Consider the following 22,077-nt stretch of genomic DNA (forward strand, 5'->3'; position numbering starts at 1 on the left):
TCTCAAGAAAAGACAAAATACTATGAGCTGAGGAAAGATTTTTAAGACCATATAAACATCAGCACCAAGTTACCATCCAGCTCAACCTTAAGGAAATTAAAATAATAAATGTACAATTAAGTCAAATATGTTTTCTGTAGCATATGTAAAAACATACTGTTGGCTAATTCAAGTGTATATTTTAATACACCTCCTCTCTGGTAACAATTGCCTCAAAACAAAGCAAATGCAAAGTCACCCCCTAGCTACTAACTGATGCAAGGACATGTTTAACATGAAAAGCCTAGAAAATATTGTCTGATTGGGCAATAAGTCCACTGCTGCAGCACATGCACAACATCTCTCTCTCTCTCTCTATGGGGAAGACAGTGCCATTACAGTTCATGGTAAATCAAGAAAAAAAAAAAGGGGGTGGGGGGAGTAAATGCTCTCTTCTGATCATTTATTTATTTTTTTTTTTTTTTAGAGAATTTCTGGAATTTTCTTCATTATAAAAAAAATAAATTATACTACATCAAAATAGTATATTAAATTCCATTTGACATATGTAGTTTCTGAGAGGCAATGAGAACAAATATCTTCAGTATAAAACAGGTTTAATAGAACAAAAATATTTTCAGTGTTGTTTCATGTGTTTTAAATAATATACTGACTTAATAACCATAGCGTCATATCTATAACATAATAAACACTGAAATAAACTTCTTGTATTTCATTACTGTTGTTTACAAATTTTTTAACTAAAAGCCAACAGGCCAAGTGCTTCAGTAGGTCCATCTATTTCCCTACGGCATCAGACATGCAAAGAAACATAGATGGTGGGCAATTCTCAAAATATGCCTTTAGAGCAACAAGTGAAAAAAAAACTCTCCTCTATCAAACAATCATAGCAGAATGATTTCAAAGTCGAGACAGATGGTCTCATCCCAAACATAACCATCCAATAAAACAGAAATAAAATCAAAAATCCTAAACTTAAAGTTGTTTCAGAAATCATCTAATGTGTCCACTTTAGGGATAGATAATCCTCGTTCTTTCACTGCCTGTAGCTTCAGTCTCTCTGACTCTTGCTTGGCTTGCTGTTCTGTCCGCTGTTCCTCCAGAATTTCCTCAATGGAAACTCTCTGGAGGATTTGATCACATTCTTTATCCAGATCCTAAAAGGGAGAAACAGCACAAGGTTATCCTTGAGTTGTAGGAAGATTTATGTTGGGTATTTGTTTCCTTATGTAGTACTGTTTCATCATATGCCACATGCCTTTGTATTACACATAGTCATAAAATCCTTCCAAGCAGGAAAATTACCACCTGTACTTACTACTTCACCAAGCAAAACGACATTTTCTCCTCTGACAACGAAAATCCCACGAGGTATGTCACCAAATTTTTTACCTACGTGGATACGTTCAACAGTTTGATGCAAAACTAAATTGGCTGTGGAGAAATAAAATAAAATAAATATAACAGGTTCATTGTTCAAATGTAATGGTAATTTTGCAATGAAGTTGAAAAGCAGGTAATCCACTTTTAAACCTATTTGGACTGATAGTCTGAAATTACTACATTTCATCTACTTAAAGGGATAGTTAACCCCCCCAAAAATTAATTCTCTCATTTACTCACCCTCTTGCCTTTCTTTCTTGTGCTGAACACAAATGAAGATTTTAGAAGAATATCTCAGTTCTGTAGGTCCACAACCTATTGGTGAATTGTGGCAAGAACTTTGAAGCTCCAAAAAGCACATAAAGGCAGCAGAAAAGTAATCCATAAGATTCCAGTGGTTAAATAGATGGCTTCAGATTTACCATAAATCTACATTAGCACTTCCACATTCCTCTTCTGCTTTTTAGCATTTCACATTATTTGTGCATATCGCCACCTACTGGTTGGGGCTTGTCAAAGGTGGAGGTTTATAGTAAAAATGGAATTAATAACTGATCTGTTTTTCACCCACACCTATTATATCACTTCTGAAGACATGGATTAAACAACTGGAGTCGTAAGGATTACTTTTATGCTGCCCTTATGTGCTTTTTGGACCTTCAAAATTTTGGTCACCATTCACTTGCATTGTATGGACCAACAGAGCTGAAATATTCTTCTAAAATGTTCATATGTATTCAGCAGAAGCAAGCAAGTCATACACATCTGGGACAGCATGAGGGTGAGTAAATGATGAGAATTTTCATTTTTGGGTGAACTATCCCTTTAAAACAAATCAGAGAAGGCACTACTTGAGGAGTTTAACCTAAGTGTGTAGTACATTGTTAATGTTTAGTGATATCAATAAGTAGTAAATAAGAACTTTTGAAAAGCTGATGAATTCTAATATATGTCTCCAAAATGTGTCTGAGCAGCAGCTGTGATGTTTGGCTTTGGTTTATAAACTGAGATAGTGTAAAAACACTATTCTTTGAAAAGCTGCTTTGGAACAGTTTGTGAAAAACGCTATACAAATAATTTGAAATCAAAGGCTCTGCCATGTACATTGCATTTACATTACATTTACGCATTTAGCAGACAATTTTATCCAGTGTGACTTACGCTGCATTCAAGGTGTGTATGTGTGTGTGTATATATATATATATATATATATATATATACACACACAGGTGCATCTCAAATTAGAATGTCGTGGAAAAGTTCATTTATTTCAGTAATTCAACTCAAATTGTGAAACTCGTGTATTAAATAAATTCAATGCACACAGACTGAAGTAGTTTAAGTCTTTGGTTCTTTTAATTGTGATGATTTTGGCTCACATTTAACAAAAACCCACCAATTCACTATCTCAAAAAATTTGAATACATCATAAGACCAATAAAAAAAACATTTTTAGTGAATTGTTGGCCTTCTGGAAAGTATGTTCATTTACTGTATATGTACTCAATACTTGGTAGGGGCTCCTTTTGCTTTAATTACTGCCTCAATTTGGCGTAGCATGGAGGTGATCAGTTTGTGGCACTGCTGAGGTGGTATGGAAGCCCAGGTTTCTTTGACAGTGGCCTTCAGCTCATCTGCATTTTTTTGGTCTCTTGTTTCTCATTTTCCTCTTGACAATACCCCAAAGATTCTCTATGGGGTTCAGGTCTGGTGAGTTTGCTGGCCAGTCAAGCACACCAACACCATGGTCATTTAACCAACTTTTGGTGCTTTTGGCAGTGTGGGCAGGTGCCAAATCCTGCTGGAAAATGAAATCAGCATCTTTAAAAAGCTGGTCAGCAGAAGGAAGCATGAAGTGCTCCAAAATTTCTTGGTAAACGGGTGCAGTGACTTTGGTTTTCAAAAAACACAATGGACCAGCACCAGCAGATGACATTGCACCCCAAATCATCACAGACTGTGGAAACTTAACACTGGACTTCAAGCAACTTGGGCTATGAGCTTCTCCACCCTTCCTCCAGACTCTAGGACCTTGGTTTCCAAATGAAATACAAAACTTGCTCTCATCTGAAAAGAGGACTTTGGACCACTGGGCAACAGTCCAGTTCTTCTTCTCCTTAGCCCAGGTAAGACGCCTCTGACGTTGTCTGTGGTTCAGGAGTGGCTTAACAAGAGGAATACGGCAACTGTAGCCAAATTCCTTGACATGTCTGTGTGTGGTGGCAAATTCTTGAATCGATTTTGCTTGTCAATCCTCATAAGGCTGCGGTTCTCTCGGTTGGTTGTGCATCTTTTTCTTCCACACTTTTTCCTTCCACTCAACTTTCTGTTAACATGCTTGGATACAGCACTCTGTGAACAGCCAGCTTCTTTGGCAATGAATGTTTGTGGCTTACCCTCCTTGTGAAGGGTGTCAGTGATTGTCTTCTGGACAACTGTCAGATCAGCAGTCTTCCCCATGATTGTGTAGCCTAGTGAACCAAACTGAGAGACCATTTTGAAGGCTCAGGAAACCTTTGCAGGTGTTTTGAGCTGATTAGCTGATTGGCATGTCACCATATTCTAATTTGTTGAGATAGTGAATTGGTGGGTTTTTGTTAAATGTGAGCCAAAATCATCACAATTAAAAGAACCAAAGACTTAAACTACTTCAGTCTGTGTGCATTGAATTTATTTAATAAACGAGTTTCACAATTTGAGTTGAATTACTGAAATAAATGAACTTTTCCATGACATTCTAATTTATTGAGATGCACCTGTATATATATATATATACACACACACACACACACACACACACACAGCTGAAGTCAGAAGTTTACATACACTTAGGTTGAAGTCATTAAAACTAATTTTTTAACCACTCCACAGGTTTCATATTAGCAAACTATAGTTTTGGCAAGTCGTTTAGGACATCTACTTCGTGCATGACATGAGTAATTTTTTCAGCAACTGTTTCACTTTTAATTGACTACATCACATTTCCAGTGGGTCAGAAGTTTACATACACTAAGATAACTGTGCCTTTAAGCAGCTTGGAAAATTCCAGAAAATGATGTCAAGCCTTTAACCAATTAGCTTCTGATAGGAGGTGTACCTGTGGATTTATTTTAAGTCCTACCTTCAAACTCAGTGCCTCTTTGCTTGACATCATGGGAAAATCAGCCAAGACTTCGGAAAAAAATTGTGGACCCCCACAGGTCTGGTTCATCCTTTGGAGCAATTTCCGAAAACCTGAAGATACCACGTTCATCTGTACAAACAATAGTACGCAAGTATAAACACCATGGGACCACGCAGCCATCATACCGCTCTGGAAGGAGACGGATTCTGTCTCCTAAGATAAATGTAGTTTGGTGTGAAAAGTGCAAATCAATCCCAGAACAACAGCAAAGGACCTTGTGAAGATGTTGGAGGAAACAGGTAGACAAGTATCTATATCCACAGTAAAATGAGTCTTATATCGGCTGCTCAGCAAGGAAGAAGCCACTGCTCCAAAACCACCATAAAAAAGCCAGACTACAGTTTGCAAGTACACATGGGGACGAAGATTTTACTTTTTGGAGAAATGTCCTCTGGTCTAATGAAACAAAAATTGAACTGTTTGGCCATTATGACCATTGTTATATTTGGAGGAAAATGGGTGAGGCTTGCAAGCCGAAGAACACCATCCCAACCATGAAGCATGGGGGTGGCAGCATCATGTTGTAGGGGTGCTTTGCTGCAGGAGGGACTGGTGCACTTCACAAAATAGATGGCATCATGAGGACTGAAAATTATGTGGATATATTGAAGCAACATCTCAAGACATCAGCCAGGAAGTAAAAGCTTGGTCGCAAATGGGTCTTTCAAATGGATAATGACCCCAAACATACCTCCAAAGTCAAGGTATTGGAGTGGCTATCACAAAGCCCTGACCTCAATCCGACAGAAAATTTGTGGGCAGAACTGAACAAGCGTGTGCGAGCAAGGAGGCCTACAAACCTGACTCAGTTACACCAGTTCTGTCTGGAGGAACGGGCCAAAATTCCAGCAACTTATTGTGAGAAGCTTGTGGAAGACTACCCAAAATGTTTGACCCAAGTTAAACAATTTAAAGGCAATGCTACCAAATACTAACAAAGTGCATGTAAACTTCTGACCCACTGGGAATGTGATGAAAGAAATAAAAGCTGAAATAAATAATTCTCTCTACTATTATTCAGACATTTCACATTCTTAAAATAAAGTAGTGATCCTAACTGACCTAAGACAGGGAATGTTTTCTATGATTAAATGTCAGGAAATGTCTTTGGCTTAAATGTTTAAATGTATTTGGCTAAGGTGTATGTAAACTTCTGACCAACTAATATATATATATATATACACACATACATATATCAGTTTTATTAGTTGTCACATTGGAAGACTGCTTTAAAATTTACAATGCCAAACCTCCATACATACCAAACTGATCTATGCTTCTAAGGATCCCAATCAATGTTCTTCCATCACGAAGCAGAACAAGGTGTTTTTCTGGTAAGTGGGAAAAATCAAACAAAGCACCGTTAGTCACATGCATACTGTTGAACTTGAGGCTTTTGTTATTATCTCACGTGTGATCTGTGCGATGACACAAACACCTGCATTCAGGGCATTATTCACACACTTCACAAACTCTGCTTTATTTGACTCATTTGGCCAAATGAACTTGCCGGAAAGAGCCAAAAGGTCAAAACATCTATTTTTAGCTCAAATATGTGCCTTCACTGTGACTTTAATTTAACCAAGTAGCCTGAAATAGCGAATATCAATACACAACTCCAACTGTGAATCTCATTTGTGTGAATTCAAACATATTAAATTCTACTGTAGTTAACTTACTATCAATATCCTCGATGAGGCTCGCAGTCCCTGGCATGTAATTCATTTTGTTCACATTTGGGAGTTTTTTTTTTAAACGTAAAGTATCAAGCCATGGAGCATTTCAAATATGTATCCTTATTCCACAGGATATAACGCAGAACGAAAGTGCTTCCGGTTCAGGTTAACCCTTTAAACTCTAGCACGTTATTAAAGTCTCTTAAGGCAAGTCACTCCACTCGGCGTAAATAAGCGGCATAAAAGTCCAGCTCCTGTCTACTTGAATAGGGAAAGACCGAAATCTCCAAAACGGTTGGTCAAGATTACGATCAAAGAACAGATTTAAAATCAGCAGTAAAATATGACAACACTGGTATTATAAATTGTGCTTCTTTAGTTCAGATCACGACGTAAAAACCGCTATTTTTCAGGCTGGTTTAGCTAATGCGCATGCGCCTTCTCGAGTTGATTGACAGGCGATGTTTGTTTCTAAAAGGTGATTGGCTCTTTTAAATGTAAGGCGGGACTTCCTTTCTATATCCATTGGCCGCTGGGCGTTGCAATTTCTCCCATTTATTTTTAATACCAGTGCTACGTCTCAAATGTCTCTGCTCGTTATTGCTTGACGCGCAGTTTTGGAGCACGACGGAAAAGCATAGCTTTGAAATATTTAAACTTTGACGACGGCTCACTTTATCTGTGTATTAAGTTACATTATATATTTTGACAAGGAGAGAACGGCTACCTTCCCTGCTGCTACTTTGGTGTGACGTCACAGCACCTGCTCATTTGCTATTGGACAGTTGAGCTATCAATCACCACCACAAGTCGCGAGTTGAGCTGAATGACAGCGCCGTGTCAGAGAGCTCCGTTTGAACCAGACAAAATGGGAAATACATCCAGTTGACGCTTTCAGGCTGCGGTATTATGTAAAACGCTGCAGAGGTGATCATCAAAGAGGGGTTTTGAAAGGAAGATCTCTTTCATTCTAAATCGAAGTGTGATCGGCAGACGTGAAAGAGAACTCAAGAAAGGAAGAGTTGGTGATTTAGTCACGAATGGCTTTCGACTCAGTTGGCAGCGACAGAGGTGAGGCTGCGTGGATCATGCATCAGCAAATGCAGTCTGAGCCCAAATCATCTTGGCCTTCCAGCTACAACTCCGAAAACAATAACTGGAACATGGTAAATCTGTTGACATCTGATACTGAATAAATAGCCTTTGATACCTGGTACAGTAGCGATTTGTGGTCTTGTAGTCGCTCACACGGCAAAACAGTATTTCCCGCGAGTTTTCATAGTAAGTCATCAGGCGGCTGTTTACATGGACAGTAATGTTTACTACCGCACTGTACGACTGTAGTTAGATGTAGTATTGAAGCACTCCAGCTTTAATTTAACATGCATGTGACACCGGATCACTCATTAGCGATTATGTGACATATGGCATAGGTATTTGACATATGTACCTGGAGTTACCTGGCTAATACTGTATGTGTTGCTCAAGGACACAATGTTGACAGAGCAGACTGTGATCTCAGTCACTCTTGAGTCCCTTTGCAACTTTAATGTAGCTTTGATCTGGTAACCAATAGGCCCATAAAGAATATGCAGAGTTTTTCACATTTTCTAATTTAAAGGTGCACTCTGTCATTTTTTTATGCATGTCGTCTTGCACAGACACTTGCCTGGATGCAGTATTATTCAAACGCAATAGTTTTCGGTTAACGATGACATTGTAGAAATGTACTGTTCACATTCAGCCATGATTACTATAATCCATGTGTGAAAGTGTACAATAACAGTGCGGTTACTGAGAGAGTAGTATTCAGCTGATCATGTGATTCCAACATGGCCGCCTCCATGAGGGGACCCTCTCCATGTAGAATAAAACAACTTTTATAAGTCTACTAATACATCTTCATCTCCTGTGAGTGGTCTTGGTTTTATACATATGTTTCAAAATTACAAGTCATTTTTTAAGGAGTACAACTTTTTTAAAGCAGAAATAATTACTGATACAGTGGAATGGATTTAAAGGAATATTCCGGGTGCAACACAAGTTAAGCTCTATCGACAGCGTTTGTGGTATAATGTCGATTACCAATAAAATAATTTCAACTCAAAAATCTGGGTCACTGTTACACTTACAATGGGAGTGAGTGGGGATCAATCCGTTAAAATACTCACTGTTTCTAAAGTTTTGCCACAAGACGTTAACAGTATGAATGTTAATATGATTTCAGTGTGAGAAAATCACTACTAAACTTTTCTGTGTAAAGTATTGTCCCATTTTAAAACTTTGTTGCCATGGCGACGTAACACAGTAAACCCCAAAACCCTAAAACAACAATTTAAACTACTTTACAGCTATAAATATATAGGTAAAATAATTTCAAGTTTTAGCAGAATAATTAATTTAAGTGCTTTTTGTTAAGCTTACTATATATATATATATATATATATATATATATATATATATATATATATTATTATTATTATTATTATTATATTTTTATTTGATTAAAACTGTATGTATCAATTTGATTAAACACCACTTGATCATGACATTTTATTAAAACATTTAACATGGAATCCAGAAAAATTAAAACAGAAAACACATAATTTGTATCTGTGAGACTTTATGCAGTTCTTTTAATGAAGTCATTTTCTGTGTCAATTTGTTGAGAGCGTAACAGTCAACTAGTGTGTTACAACAGTAAGTCACCAATTGCCGATACCATACAAATGAATGGGGAGAGCCGTAAACTGACATCTACCTGTCGCAAAATTGTCCGTGTCTTCTCTTTATAAAACAGGAATTGTATTGTATTAAACTCCACACATAGTTCATTCCAAAAGGATTGTTTAATGTAAAACATGTTGAAGATTAGCGGACTGGTGGTCAGTACATTAAGTGATGAGCCGTTTCCTCACAAAAGCAGTTCGTTCAGTGCACTGAAGCATCTCCTCCATAGACTGCCATTAAAAAAAAAAACGGCCTCTTGTCTCCTTGCCAGTGTACCGCCATAAATTGTATATGAGACTGTCACATTGTGCTTTTTTTATGCTAACCTTGTAGGCTCCACTTAGAAGGGCTCTGTCTGTGCTTTTGAAAGCAAAATGTGTCAATACTTGGAATTTTTCGATTCTTATTGAATTCAACTCTATTTGTATATGGTTCTTGTTGGAGTCATGCAAACCAACAGATGAGGATCAGCTTTTATTAGTGGAAAGAAAATTTGAAGCAAACTCGGAAGCTGGTCAGACCAGTATGTGTGTTAAATCTTTGAACACTGATGTAGTGCCGAATTTTGACTCCCTAACAAGGCCACAGGAACAGATTTTGAACAGGGTGCCGTGGCTGGATGGACGGGGGGTGGGGGGAGGGTGTAATTGGGAGGTGCTGCGGAAATAAGAAAATACCCCTTAATATTTCAGTTTTTATCGTTAATGAGATTAACACAGAATACGACGGTTTGACAGCTTTTAACGGGGTGCTGCAATGCCAATGGGGTGTAGCATCCCGACTTCCTAATATTCGTATGCTTAGCGGTAGGTATAGGGATTGGCTTTAGGGGTAGGGACCAATGGGGTTAGGGGTGTGTGTAAGGGTGTGCTTTATGGGTAAGCGCCATCAGGAACTGGGAATCAGAATCTGGCGGGCAGTCAGATTTCAGCACAGCGCAATTTATAAAAAGCAAATTTTCACCACTTGTTTTTCTGAATAATAACATGTGAAATGATAAAAAATACGATAGCCTTGATGTGGACTTAGAATTGATATCTGTGCATTACCCTCATATTGTCAGTATTGGTTTTTATGTAAGCTCCGGGTGAGAGTAAATGTTTTTAACTGTTGTTTTTAACTTGCTTTCCATTTTTATTAATGCATATTGTTCATTTATTTTTTTTCCCAAAAGAAAAGCATAGTGTTTTGAAATTATCTTATTTTGAAACAGTTCTTGGTAACATTTGTGAAAAAAATATATATAAATAAAACATATTTTAAATATAATAAAAAAATACAAGATTCTCATACGTGTCATATGTGTAACTTTGAACGTGCATTTTAATAGTTTAATTCTTTTGTGAGTTAGAGTTCTCAACTACAAAATTACTTGAAAATGCACATGCCTACTGTCGATTGAGCATAACCTTTATAGACCCCAGAATATTCCTTAAACCTTCAGAGAGCTAAGCATTGACAATGATGATGTATTTTCTTTTTTCTTCCTTTAAAAGAGTTTTTAGGAAGCCACTGATTATAAAAATCTTTTTTTTTTTAAGCAAATTTTGTTTTTGGGGTGAAGTTTGTGTGAACAAGCTGTGATATTTAATATTAGGGGTGTAAATAGCAAGATTCGTCACAATACAGTCTTGTATTGATTCTGAAACATCATTCAGTGATCCGATGTTTGCTGATACCTCAAAGTCTTCCATGATGCGATCTTGATTTCAGGGGCCTGCGATCGATATTACGAGATTATGTGCCTATTTTACACCATCAATTGCATTTATTATCTCACAAATGCTCTCTGAGAAGTGCAAATCCAGTATCAGCGTTGGGATGTCCACAAAAAGATATAATACAGTAAAATAAATATTATAAATCCAAAAATACTTACATACCCACGACAGGAGAGTATGTGCTACTGCTATTCATGTTTTTTCTTGGCTACAACTTCCACAGTTGGACTGAAAATTCTGTTACAGTTTAATGTGGTAAATGTTAGTGAGGGTGTTGATTTGAAGATGTGAAAAGTCTTCTAATTGATGTTGGTGCAGGGTGGGTGTTTCTCTTTCCCTCATCAGCGCTGTTCAGAATATCACGGCTGTTTAGCCATTTGACATGGTTGAATTGCTCCATAGCACTTTAAATGAGAAAATTCTCTTACAGAGTTCAATTGGGTCACATGTGCCACAATATCGAGGGAAGCCGATTTAATCACGCATGTGAGCTGCTCTGCGCTACCCTGTCACCGGAGCTTGCAGCCCTGCTGACGGGCACAACTTCAGGCTTCAGTCACTCCATGCACATCCATGTCTCACATGAGAAGCATATTTAGTGCTTCTAAATCAGATGAATATTATAAGATTGCCGCATTGCCTGATGGAAATGTGTACAGACGTGTCTGGCATTAGAGTGTCAAATTAAACGTGCATTTAAAAAAATATACATAGATGTTTACGCATTACATCAATGACATTGCGTCATTGGTGATTAGATCAATGGATCGTTACACCCCTCTTTAGTATGCAGTTTTTATCTTGCCAAAACTGTTTGTATGATACAGGGTCTCAGGCTACTGTTATGTGTGTGTGTGTGTGTGTGTGTGTGTGTGTGTGTATATATATATATATATATATATATATTATCATAACAGTATTTTTTTGCCATATAATACAATTTATTTATTTAATTGCTTTAAACAAATGTTGCAATTGTGCTGGGTCTCTGAAGGTTAAACGCAATAAAATGTGCTAAATGGAGCTGGTAGTACACACTACACTTAGCATTATCAAATTTGCCAAAATATTTCCTGCATGCATGGGACGGAGGATGTGCAGAACTTTGTGAATGAGGACTGTTCTGCAGCCAAATATTTACGATAATTCAGGTTTGTGATTTGATAATGCATATATAATACTTTACAACATCTCTTTCTCCAATTTTTATTTCAGGAATCTCAGTATCCTGGCTACTCAAACTATTGGTATCCCCAGTCCCACGCAACGGGACCCTACAGCAATACTTACCCCCCTGGAACACAGGTTAACGAACAAGCATCATACAATCCCCAGGTACTGCCAATTCTTGGTCTTCTGGAACACCCTCTATCAGTTAAATCAAATGCATATAAGACTTATCTCGCTCCACTCTGCTGTGGCCTTTTTCAGGCAATGTCAACCTATCCCAATGGGGTGTACAATCCAGGACAGTACTCCACGAATATGCTACATCCTTCCAATCCGTTCTACTGCAGTGATCAGGTGCCTTCAAGACAACCTCAGTATCACAACCAGGCCTGTCCTGATCAAAATGCAGGGGGTCCAGCTCCTCCTCCCTACCCTGTGCCACACTGTCAAGGGGTAAATTCATTCAAATGTTGTCAATCAACTTTTGAGTGCCCAGTTCAGTACAGACAGAGTTTGGTTATTTAGGGGAGTGATAACCACATTCTACAACCAAAAAATTCAAGTTCATCCATGTTTCTTGTTCACAGGTGCAGGACGTTATCACTTATATGCACTGTATATGAATCATCGCAATTTCGGGAGTGACACCTGGATTCTGGACACACACAGAATGATAATTTAGTGGATTCACTCCTCCATTTAAATTCAATTGTCATTCCTCAAACTTTGCAGTGTGTACATAAACAGTGTTCTTCTAAACTTGGTCACATATTGTCTTCCTGAAACAAAAACAAACGATAGTAATTAACTAATACATTTGTAATGTGTAACCTACAGTGTTACAGTGCATGTTACATGTGTTCTTTCCTGTTAGGCTGCTGGCTACCCTCCAGGATCCTACACACACTATGGAGAAGGGTGCCCCTCGAACCCCCTCTACCCCAACCAACAGCCCATGCTCTGTAGACCCCAGCACGACACCTGGTCCCACTCTGGAGGGTATGGACCCGCAACCCCCCAACAGCAATGGCCGTCCAATACCCCGAAACCTCATGGTCATTATGGCAACCATGTACGACCACCTCACCCCCCACCATGGCAAGGACCTGCACCGCCTCCATATGAACACAAGGTATTTGTGATGTTTTGAAAGCTTATTATTAAATAGTTCACCCAATATGAAAATCCTGTCGTCATTCACTCACCTTTGTGTTGCTCCAAACCTGCATGACATAATTTCTTCTGTGGAACTCCTTTTGTGATCCAAAGAAGAAAGTTATATGGGGTTGGAATAAAATGGAGTAAATGATGACAGGATTTTCATATTGGGTGAACTATCCCTTTAATGTTTGGCAGTGGTATATTATACAGTAGTGGGCAATTATAGGGTTGTTCCTGCATTACTGAAGTAAATGACACAATTTTTCTTCATCCCCTATTCTGTGTTTTTAAATTGTTGGGCTGGGGACAGATTTTTTTTTTATCAAATTGTTTATTATGTTTCCAATAGTGTTTGTTATTGATGCTTTTGAGACCTTACAGGCTTTAAAGCTGATTTAATGTAAAACTGCTTTGGAAAAATGTGTACTGGGAAAAGCACAAATAAAAAACTATACAAATAAAAATTATTTGACTTGATTTAATGCAACAATGTTTTTTCTACTTTGGCAACAAAATCTCAATGTTCTCTCTTTGCACTGTCAAACAAGTGATCGCCAGTGCTGAAGCATATTACCAATCAGAAATTAGCATAAACTATTTTGATTCAAAGTAATGGCAAGCATCCTTCAATCACTGCCAACCATGTTAAAATAAAATTATACATTATACATTCTGAAACTATGGACTGATTATCATTGTCCCATTTTCTGCCAAACATGTTGAGTGGTCCAAACATCATCTGCAGCCTGGTGTTAGGAGTGAATGCACTTAGCTGCATAGAAAAGCTATAGAATGCACCCTTGCTCTAACTTTAGTGAATGACTTGTCAATGTAAAAACATAATTAGGTTTATTACCAGAGGTAGGTTTTTTTTTGTTTTTTTTTGCCGTTTCTCCCAAAGACAAACTCTGCTATGATCGGCACCCTGTTGTTCTATAACATGACTCCATGCGTCGAAAGTTTAACACTTTACTGAAAGCCCAGAGTGTTCTGAACTGAGATCAGTTGGTTTAAATGAAATGAAATTATGCATTGCTTATAGTGAAGACAAAACACAATGTCCACTCAGAAGGACGTAGGGTTACACAAGGTTAAATATACCTCATATAGTATTTGCTTAAGCTTATGTTTGAGCAATATTACCAGTTGAGAATAAAATTAAATGCCACGTCCTGGGTTAAGTGAACAAAACTGTATTATGTTAGTGTTAACAATCAGTTAAAAAATCAAACTAAGGGTGCTTTCACACTAGCACATTCATTGTGCACCTGAGTTCGAATGACGTCAGAGTTCAGTTCATTTGGGTGGTGTGAACGCTGTTCCAATCTCAGGTGCGAACTGCACCCGAGTCCACTTAAAAAGGTGGTCTTGGGTACGGTTCACTGCTAATATGAACGCAATCATACCAAATCACGGAAGTGAACCGCTATTGATTATGTATAATTCACGTCTTTGCAGGCTCCCGATCGCAATTATTATAGTATAATTAATTTCTCATTCCAGCTTGTGTCCAAATAAATCACCTTCAGAGAGCAGCTCACATTCTTCACTCTTCAGCTCACATTCTTCACTCTTGCAACACATCTGCGGGCTCGCGGCAGACAAACGCTAATATTCTTCACATCATTGCACATGTATCAGTGCATCAGTGGCAGACAAACATAATTGTCATTTTGTGCATGTAAAGTTTTGGTGGTAAATCCAAAGCGATGAATACTTCAATAACACTCCGAAACTGATGTCTTCTTGAGTTGTTTTCTAGTTACAGTAGTAAACAGCTGCCGCTTGTACTCACGTTGATGACGTAATCGGACCGCGGTTTGGACCCAAAAAATATAATGTGAACAGAGACCAGCAGGGTGAGGGGGGAGGAAACAAACTCTGGTTCAGTCCAAGCAATCAAACCAAGTGTGAAAGCACCCTCAAGGTGCCTATGTGGCAATACAGACTACCAGCTTCTGTGTATTATTATGTTCAATTCATTGTTAGTCAAGTAAACATTTCTGCTATTTAAATACAGTATTACTCTACTGTAACTAAAATGGACATAAAAACCTAACAAAAATGTATGAAATATTGCATACTGTATACCCAGTAGGTGAATCCAAACCATTAATTTCAATTTGTTTATGATGTCCTTCTACATGCCATTCATTGTTAGCATTTCCACTTACTTCTGCCTGCAAGATTTCATCTCGAAGTACGCACAGAAATCTCTGTGCAAAAACGTGTTCATTGTGAACGGCCCCGTTATTCATGTGACACAGCACCAGGGCAAGTTTCTCAAAGTTATATCTCAAAAAAGTAAACTTTTGTTTCAAATGATTGTAAGTTAATATCTACTTCATCCAGCAGAGTGTTCTTCCGAATGAATCGAGCTGAATCGCATTTAGATTTTTCACTGAAAGAATCAACTCAAAAGAATGATTCATTCATGAATCGGGCATCAGTAGTCTTGATTCTTCACAGCCAACAGAAATACGGGAAACACTTCCAAGATTTCTGATATCGTCAGTCAGAGAAATGTTTTTTTAGTTAAGTCGGAGCGCTCTTGGTATATTTTTGAAGGGACTCTACTGGTCTCGGGGTAAAGTTTGAGTAGTCTGTGTCAAGACCGAGTCCAAATGCTGCCGAGTCCAGGACAAGACCAAAGTCATAAAAATATAGTCTTGAGAACGGTCTTGAATACTACAACCTTTTGAGAAAATCTCGGTAGCTGTACTGTATCTCTTCCTCCTTTAGTTTCCAGGAAGCTGGCACTGGTGGTAAAAGGTCATGAGTCCCAAGACATTTATCTCTGTCAAGGTTTATCATTTTCTCTATCAGCTGTCGAGGAAAGGTTATTGAAACAAAAAAAATGCAATGGAGCCTCGTGATTTCTCTGCGAGTGGTCCATTCTCTTTCTTATATATTTTGCTGGTTTCACTATATACACTAAATGGAAAGATAAAATGTTATTAAAATATTATGGTAGATTATAAAAAAAAAAAAATTACATTATGAATCATAACATGTTGGCATCTAAGACTGAATTGCCCTATTTAGGAAAAGTGCATGATTCAAATTTTTGCTGACACTTTGGCAAACACACAGTGGGGAAGCTTATTTAACAGTGACTTCATGAAGTGAGTGCTGTGTTAACCTCTTGTAACTCTTTCCAAAGCTGATTACACAAGGAAGCTTAACTCTTCAACTATCAGAAGACATTACTGTACTGTAAGTTTGGGGTCACTTGACTGAAATGTTTCTCATGATCTTAAAAATCTTTTGATCTTAAGGCGTATGCTTAAATGTTTGAAATTAGTTTTGTAGACAAAAATATAATTGTGCCACCATATTAATTTATTACAAAAATTTTAGTGATACCTCAAGAATTTGGTTGAGAAAATGTCAAGAGTTCATGTCTGCAAATTCTAGGCAAAGGGTGACTACATTGAAGATGTTAAAATATAACACAGTTTTGATTTATTTTGGATTTTGTTTAGTCACAACATAATTCCCATAGTTCCATTTCTGTTCTTCCATAGTTTTAATGACTTTACTATTATCCTTAAATGTGAAAAATGTAAGGATAAAATTGACCGGTAGTGTACATCACATTGATTTCACATATCCTGTTTTCACTTGACTATTCAAACAATCAACACTGACAAGTTACAGTTTATGCTGTTGTATATCTAAAAAGTCTCTTGAAGTGAATTACCCATACCTTTAAGGATTCCAAGTTTCCTAATCATATCTCCTCCAGTACATTGGAATATTAATCCTAGTAACATGACTTTCAATCCTTCAAATAAATCACACTTCTAGACCTTATTCACGCTAGTGCCATCTTTGGCTATTAAGGTCTATTAAAGGGGTAGTTCACCCAAAAATGAAAATTCTCTCATTATTCACTTACCCTGATGCCATCCCAGATGTGTATGACTGTCTTTCTTCAGCAGAACACAAATTAAGATTTTTAGAAACATTTTCTGTAGGTTCTGTGCTCTGTAGGTCCTTATAATGTAAGTAACGGGTGCCATCAGGCTGCTGGCTATTTGAGAGTCCAAAAGGCATATTTAGGCAGCATAAAGGTAATCCACACAACTCAAGTCGATCAATTAATGTCTTATGAAGCAAACCAATAGGTTGGTGTAAGAAACAAATCGATAATTAAAACTTTATTAACTTTAAAAATCACTTCCTGCCAGCAGTTGACGCATCAGTGACGTAAACGCTATGGCACGTTCACATGAAAAATTGGAAGTGTGCGCTTCGTACACAACAGAGGAATGGACGTCGCATGAGAGTTAGTTAATTTTAAACAGCATCCCAGCGCTGGCTGGAAGCAACAATTTAAAGTTAAAAACATTTTAATTATTGATTTGTTTCTTACACCAACCTGTAGCAGTTTGCTTCAGAAGACATTAATTGATCGACTTGAGTTGTGTGGATTACTTTTATGCTGCCTAAATATGCCTTTTGGACCGTCAAATAGCCAGCAGCATGATGGCACCCATTTACTTACATTATAAGGACCTACAGAGCTTCAGCATTTTTCTAAAAATAATCATACTCATCTGGGATGGCATCAGGGTAAGTGAATAATGAGAGAATTTAGATTTTTAGGTGAACTATTCCTTTAATTTAATTTCCTGGCCACACAAGCTAAACGCAGCAGATATAGATCAACTGTGCAGTTTTGGAATCAGAATATTGTATAATATTTTAATATAATATATATATATTATTTTTTTATTATTATTATTATTATTATTATTATTATTGTTTAATATGTACAAATGGTAGGCCAATGTGTTTTTGTTTTTTTGTTTTTTTTTTCCTTTTTTTTTTCTCCATTCTCTGACTGTTGATTGGCAGGCGACGTCTGTATCTGAAAGGTGCCTAATATTGTGTTGCACCCCCTCGTGCCCCCCGGACACCCCGCTCACTGGATATTTTTTGTTTTTGGCACCATTCTGAGTAAATTCTAGAGACTGTTGTGTGTGAAAATCCCAGGAGATCAGCAGATACAGAAATACTCAAAACTCAATACTGCCAAAAACAAAAAACATCCAGTGAGCGGCAGTTCTGTGGATGGAAATGCCTTTTTGATGAGAGAGGTCAACAGAGAATGGTCAGACTGGTTTGAACTGACAAAGTCTACGGTAACTCAGATAACCGCTCTGTACAATTGTGGTGAGAAGAATATCATCTCAGAATGTTATTCCGAGATGCAGGTTGGTGCTGTTTTGGCGGCACGAGAGGGACCTACACAATATTAGGCAGGTGGTTTTAATGTTGTGGCAGATCGGTGAGTGTCTGTCTGTCTGTCTGTCTGTCTATCTAATATAATTTATATTATTTATATAAAAAATGTCATAATAGCAAATAAGGGGTCATTAACACTGAATGCATTCTTGCATTAAAAAAAGCTAGATGCATCGCAACAAATGTAACAAAAAGCAGGTGTCACAGGTCTTTTTAACTTGACACATCATCTTAAAAATGCTTTGCTAATGGTCAATAAAATGAAAAAGCATCAAGGTGCATTACAACAGTTAAATAAATCCATCTAGCACGTTTACATTCAGAAACTATTTATTATCATTCGGAATCTATTCCAAACAGTGCAGATGGACTTGTATTGTGTCAACCAAAATGTCTAAATTTGGCCAGATATTGGCCGATTAATCTGACCGCTATATTGGTCTATTACTAGTATGTACAATTAATATTTCTCTCTCTTAGGATCCATCCTATCACTGTCAGGCTCATGTACACCCTCGACACCAGCCTGCAGGCCCTAAACCATGTGCCAGCACCCCAAACCCAACCCCGCCCAAACTTGCCCAATTCAGCGCTCCGCCTCAAATCTACAACATGACTCCCTCCGGAGGTGGAGGACCCAAAGGGGGTGCTGATCCCAACCCAGCTCAGAGTGAGCAACCTCCAATGTCTTCCCACTCTGGTTCGTACACCCTTGCCCTGCTGAGCGATAATCTCAGCCTGGCTCGAGTCCAGCAGGTTCTGGCCAGAGTCCAGCTCCTCCAGGAAGACGTGGATGAGTTTGTGGGGAAAAAGACGGACAAGAGTTACCGGTGCCTGGAGGAGCTTTTGACAAAAGAGCTTCTGGAACTGGACTCGGTGGAGACTAATGGGCAGGATGGCGTTCGACTGGCTCGTAAAGAGGCCGTTCAAAGGATCCAGGCAATCTTGGACCGGCTTGAGAAAAAGGCCTTCTAATAATAGGGTGGATTGATTATGGTTCTGGTTGTATACTGTATGTGGTTGATTCTGTTTTTTAATTGTTGCTTAGAATTGTTTTTTTTTACTTTTTGATTTTTCTCATTATCACAGATTATCAGCTTCAGGGTTTGCCAGTTTTAAATGTGTGTTATTTTTGAGTTGCGTACCCTAGTTATGGTAATGTATTAGTATTAAAACACAGGCATTCCTATTCATTGCAGTGCCATACCCTAACCAGCAGCAGCAGTCTGACATCTGCACAGAATTAAGCATTAGACGGTAGCACTTTATAGTAAGGTTACATTTGTTAACATTAATAAATGCATTAGGTGTCATGTACTAACAATGAACAATATATTTTTACAGTATTTAAAATTTTTTGTTAAGGCTGCACTACGTAGCTTTGTACTCTCTAGCGACATCTGTGGTTGAAACATAAAATTGCAAGCAATTTGCGGAAGAATACATTACGTCAGTCGTGTTCTGGCACTGCTCTTCTGCCGGATGAATTTCACAATTTGAGCTTTCCTGGACATCGCCTGTGTGTGATCATGAGTGATAACGTGCTATTTTCATCTTGATATTATGTTATACGATTTAACATTTGAAACAAAGATATTACATGCTTTGATGAAGATAAACAACACTCTTAGTTACATATTTGAATGAATTTTACACTTAAATCGCTTTTCTGACACGACACTCAAAGCACTTTTAAATAGAGAACAGGGGACTCTCCTCAGCCACCACCAGTTGATCTTAATATGGTTATTTAAGTGTTTTATCTACTATTAATGTTTTAATTGTACTACAATTTTCAATTTAAGAGGTTAAACTCGTGATATGGCAGATACGAGTTCAATAGAAGACTTTATTATTTTTATACTATATTGTCCATCCTCAGTTACTACAATAGTATGTCTATGCAATGCACACAATAACATGTAAACTAAAAACATAAAACATGGATTCAATAATGATGGGGATAAAATATACTTTATTAAATGTAAAAATAATATGCTTAAATATGTAATATAACAATTACAAGAAGTCAATTTCAGAAGTCATACATGTTAAACATGTCACAGTAACTTCACACGACAACATAGATACATTGCGATCGGTTAACACACGAGTAATGTTCGATTCATACAAGCATTATAGCAGGTAAACAACTTCGCCAAACGGGTAACAGATAAACTTCCATCTAGACTGCAACGATGTTGTCCTGAACTGTATGAGTGTTACTGAACTAAGCTGAACAGGGTTTCTCCAGTCGGAAAACACGAGACAGCCGGTACTTCTTTCCTGTATGTGCGGACGTGAAGTAATGACGCAAGGATGAACGTCATAAACCAGCGATTTCGCGCCAATTTGAACCCGACAGCGAAAAATACAAATATTTTTATAGGCTTACCGTAGTGAATCGGGGTAAAGTAAGGACATTGTTTTGAACACTGATTGTTTATGTACTCAATCAGTAATGGCAATTTGTTCATTTTTAACCAAACGATCTTACATAGTGCAGCTTTAATGTTAGTTAAAAATACAATTGTTCATTGATACTTTGTTTTTAAACATTTGTTAGTGTGTTGAAATTAACATTAACCAAGATTATTGTAAAGTGTTACCCATAAGTCTCCACTTGCAAGTCATTGCATAACTCTGTCTTAAGTTATGCTTGTTTTTTTCTTTTCTTGAGTCTAATCAGGCTAAAAAGGACAAAAAAGAGCTAACTTGACTGCGTCTTAACATTTCCAGTGTTTTTTGGTAGCACAAAATTTTTTGTACTAAATTGGAGCCTCCATCCCTCATTTTGCACTTTGTTTTTTACTATATTGTTTACCGCTGCTATTATACCAATAAATATTTTCTTTTTTAGAAAGAAAATTGGATAATTTGGATAATAAAGTAAGGTCACTTTTTTGGTAACTCGCTGTCAACCACTTTCAGTTTGACTTTCTTTTTCTTTTTTATTGTGTATAGTTCTTTCCACCAGTTTCATTTAGTCACATTCTTCATGTAAATGGATGTTTAACCAATCCGATTACATATTTGTTTTTGAATTTGATCATGGATCTGTCTTGTCCAAACTGAGCGTTACGAACCCACCGCCTGCACAGATCTTGGTCTAGCATTCACACTGCCATTGGTTCCATTGTTGTCCCCAAGTTGTCTTCCTTTCTTAGGTCTGCACCTGGGTTTTAAAGCTCTTCTGGCTTTTAGTCATTATCTGTTTGCTTTTAGACTATCTATATGGTAGTGTAGTTGCTAGTATACTAGCAAATACTACCTGCCTGCATAACAGTGGCATAGCCAGGGGTGGGCCGGGTGGACCTGGGCCCAGAATGTTAGTTTATTTTTTGACTTCAAATACATATTTATAAAATAGTTTTAAAAAGCATAAATTCTGCTTTCTGAAAGTGTGAAAGAACTGTTTCAATGCCTTTCTGTTGCTAATGAAAATTTTGAGAAAAATACTTTTGGGTGAAAATTTGGCCCATCCATTTTTATTGAGACCCACCCAAAAGTAATTTCCTGGTTACGCCCTTGCTCCATACTGTAGCAATAGCAAGTAGCAAATTATGGTTTTGCCAGGCTGTGACAAAAATTAATGGAATATTCCAGGTTTAAGACTAGTTAAAGGGATAGTTCACCCAAAAAGGAAAATTCTCTCATCATTTACTCACTCTCATGCCATCCCAGATGTATATGACTTACTCTCTTCTGCTGAACACAATGATTTTTAGAAGAATATTTCAGCTCTGTAGATCCATACAATGCAAGTGAATGGTGACTAGAACCTTGAAGCTCCCATAAC

The 22,077-nt window shown here is 37.5% G+C and overlaps 2 protein-coding genes across 2 annotated transcripts; one reads left to right on the forward strand and one right to left on the reverse strand.

The window, feature by feature from the left end:
- Positions 1–579: 579 nt before the first annotated feature.
- On the reverse strand, positions 580–6,402 carry LOC127424568 (U6 snRNA-associated Sm-like protein LSm1). Its single transcript, XM_051669925.1, has 4 exons — positions 6,247–6,402; positions 5,830–5,898; positions 1,319–1,434; positions 580–1,157 (listed from the first exon to the last, which is right to left on the reverse strand). Exons 1-4 carry the CDS (start codon positions 6,290–6,292, stop codon positions 987–989), a joined length of 402 nt encoding a protein of 133 aa, XP_051525885.1. The 5' UTR covers positions 6,293–6,402; the 3' UTR covers positions 580–986.
- A 496-nt stretch (positions 6,403–6,898) lies between these two features.
- Positions 6,899–21,986, forward strand: LOC127424548 (BAG family molecular chaperone regulator 4-like). The gene is made up of 5 exons (XM_051669893.1): positions 6,899–7,409; positions 11,910–12,029; positions 12,126–12,317; positions 12,739–12,996; positions 18,759–21,986. Exons 1-5 carry the CDS (start codon positions 7,284–7,286, stop codon positions 19,251–19,253), a joined length of 1,191 nt encoding a protein of 396 aa, XP_051525853.1. The 5' UTR covers positions 6,899–7,283; the 3' UTR covers positions 19,254–21,986.
- The last annotated feature ends 91 nt before the right edge of the window (positions 21,987–22,077 follow it).

This window comes from Myxocyprinus asiaticus, chromosome 33 (assembly GCF_019703515.2).
Source record: "Myxocyprinus asiaticus isolate MX2 ecotype Aquarium Trade chromosome 33, UBuf_Myxa_2, whole genome shotgun sequence".
Classification (NCBI taxonomy): Eukaryota; Metazoa; Chordata; class Actinopteri; order Cypriniformes; family Catostomidae; genus Myxocyprinus; species Myxocyprinus asiaticus.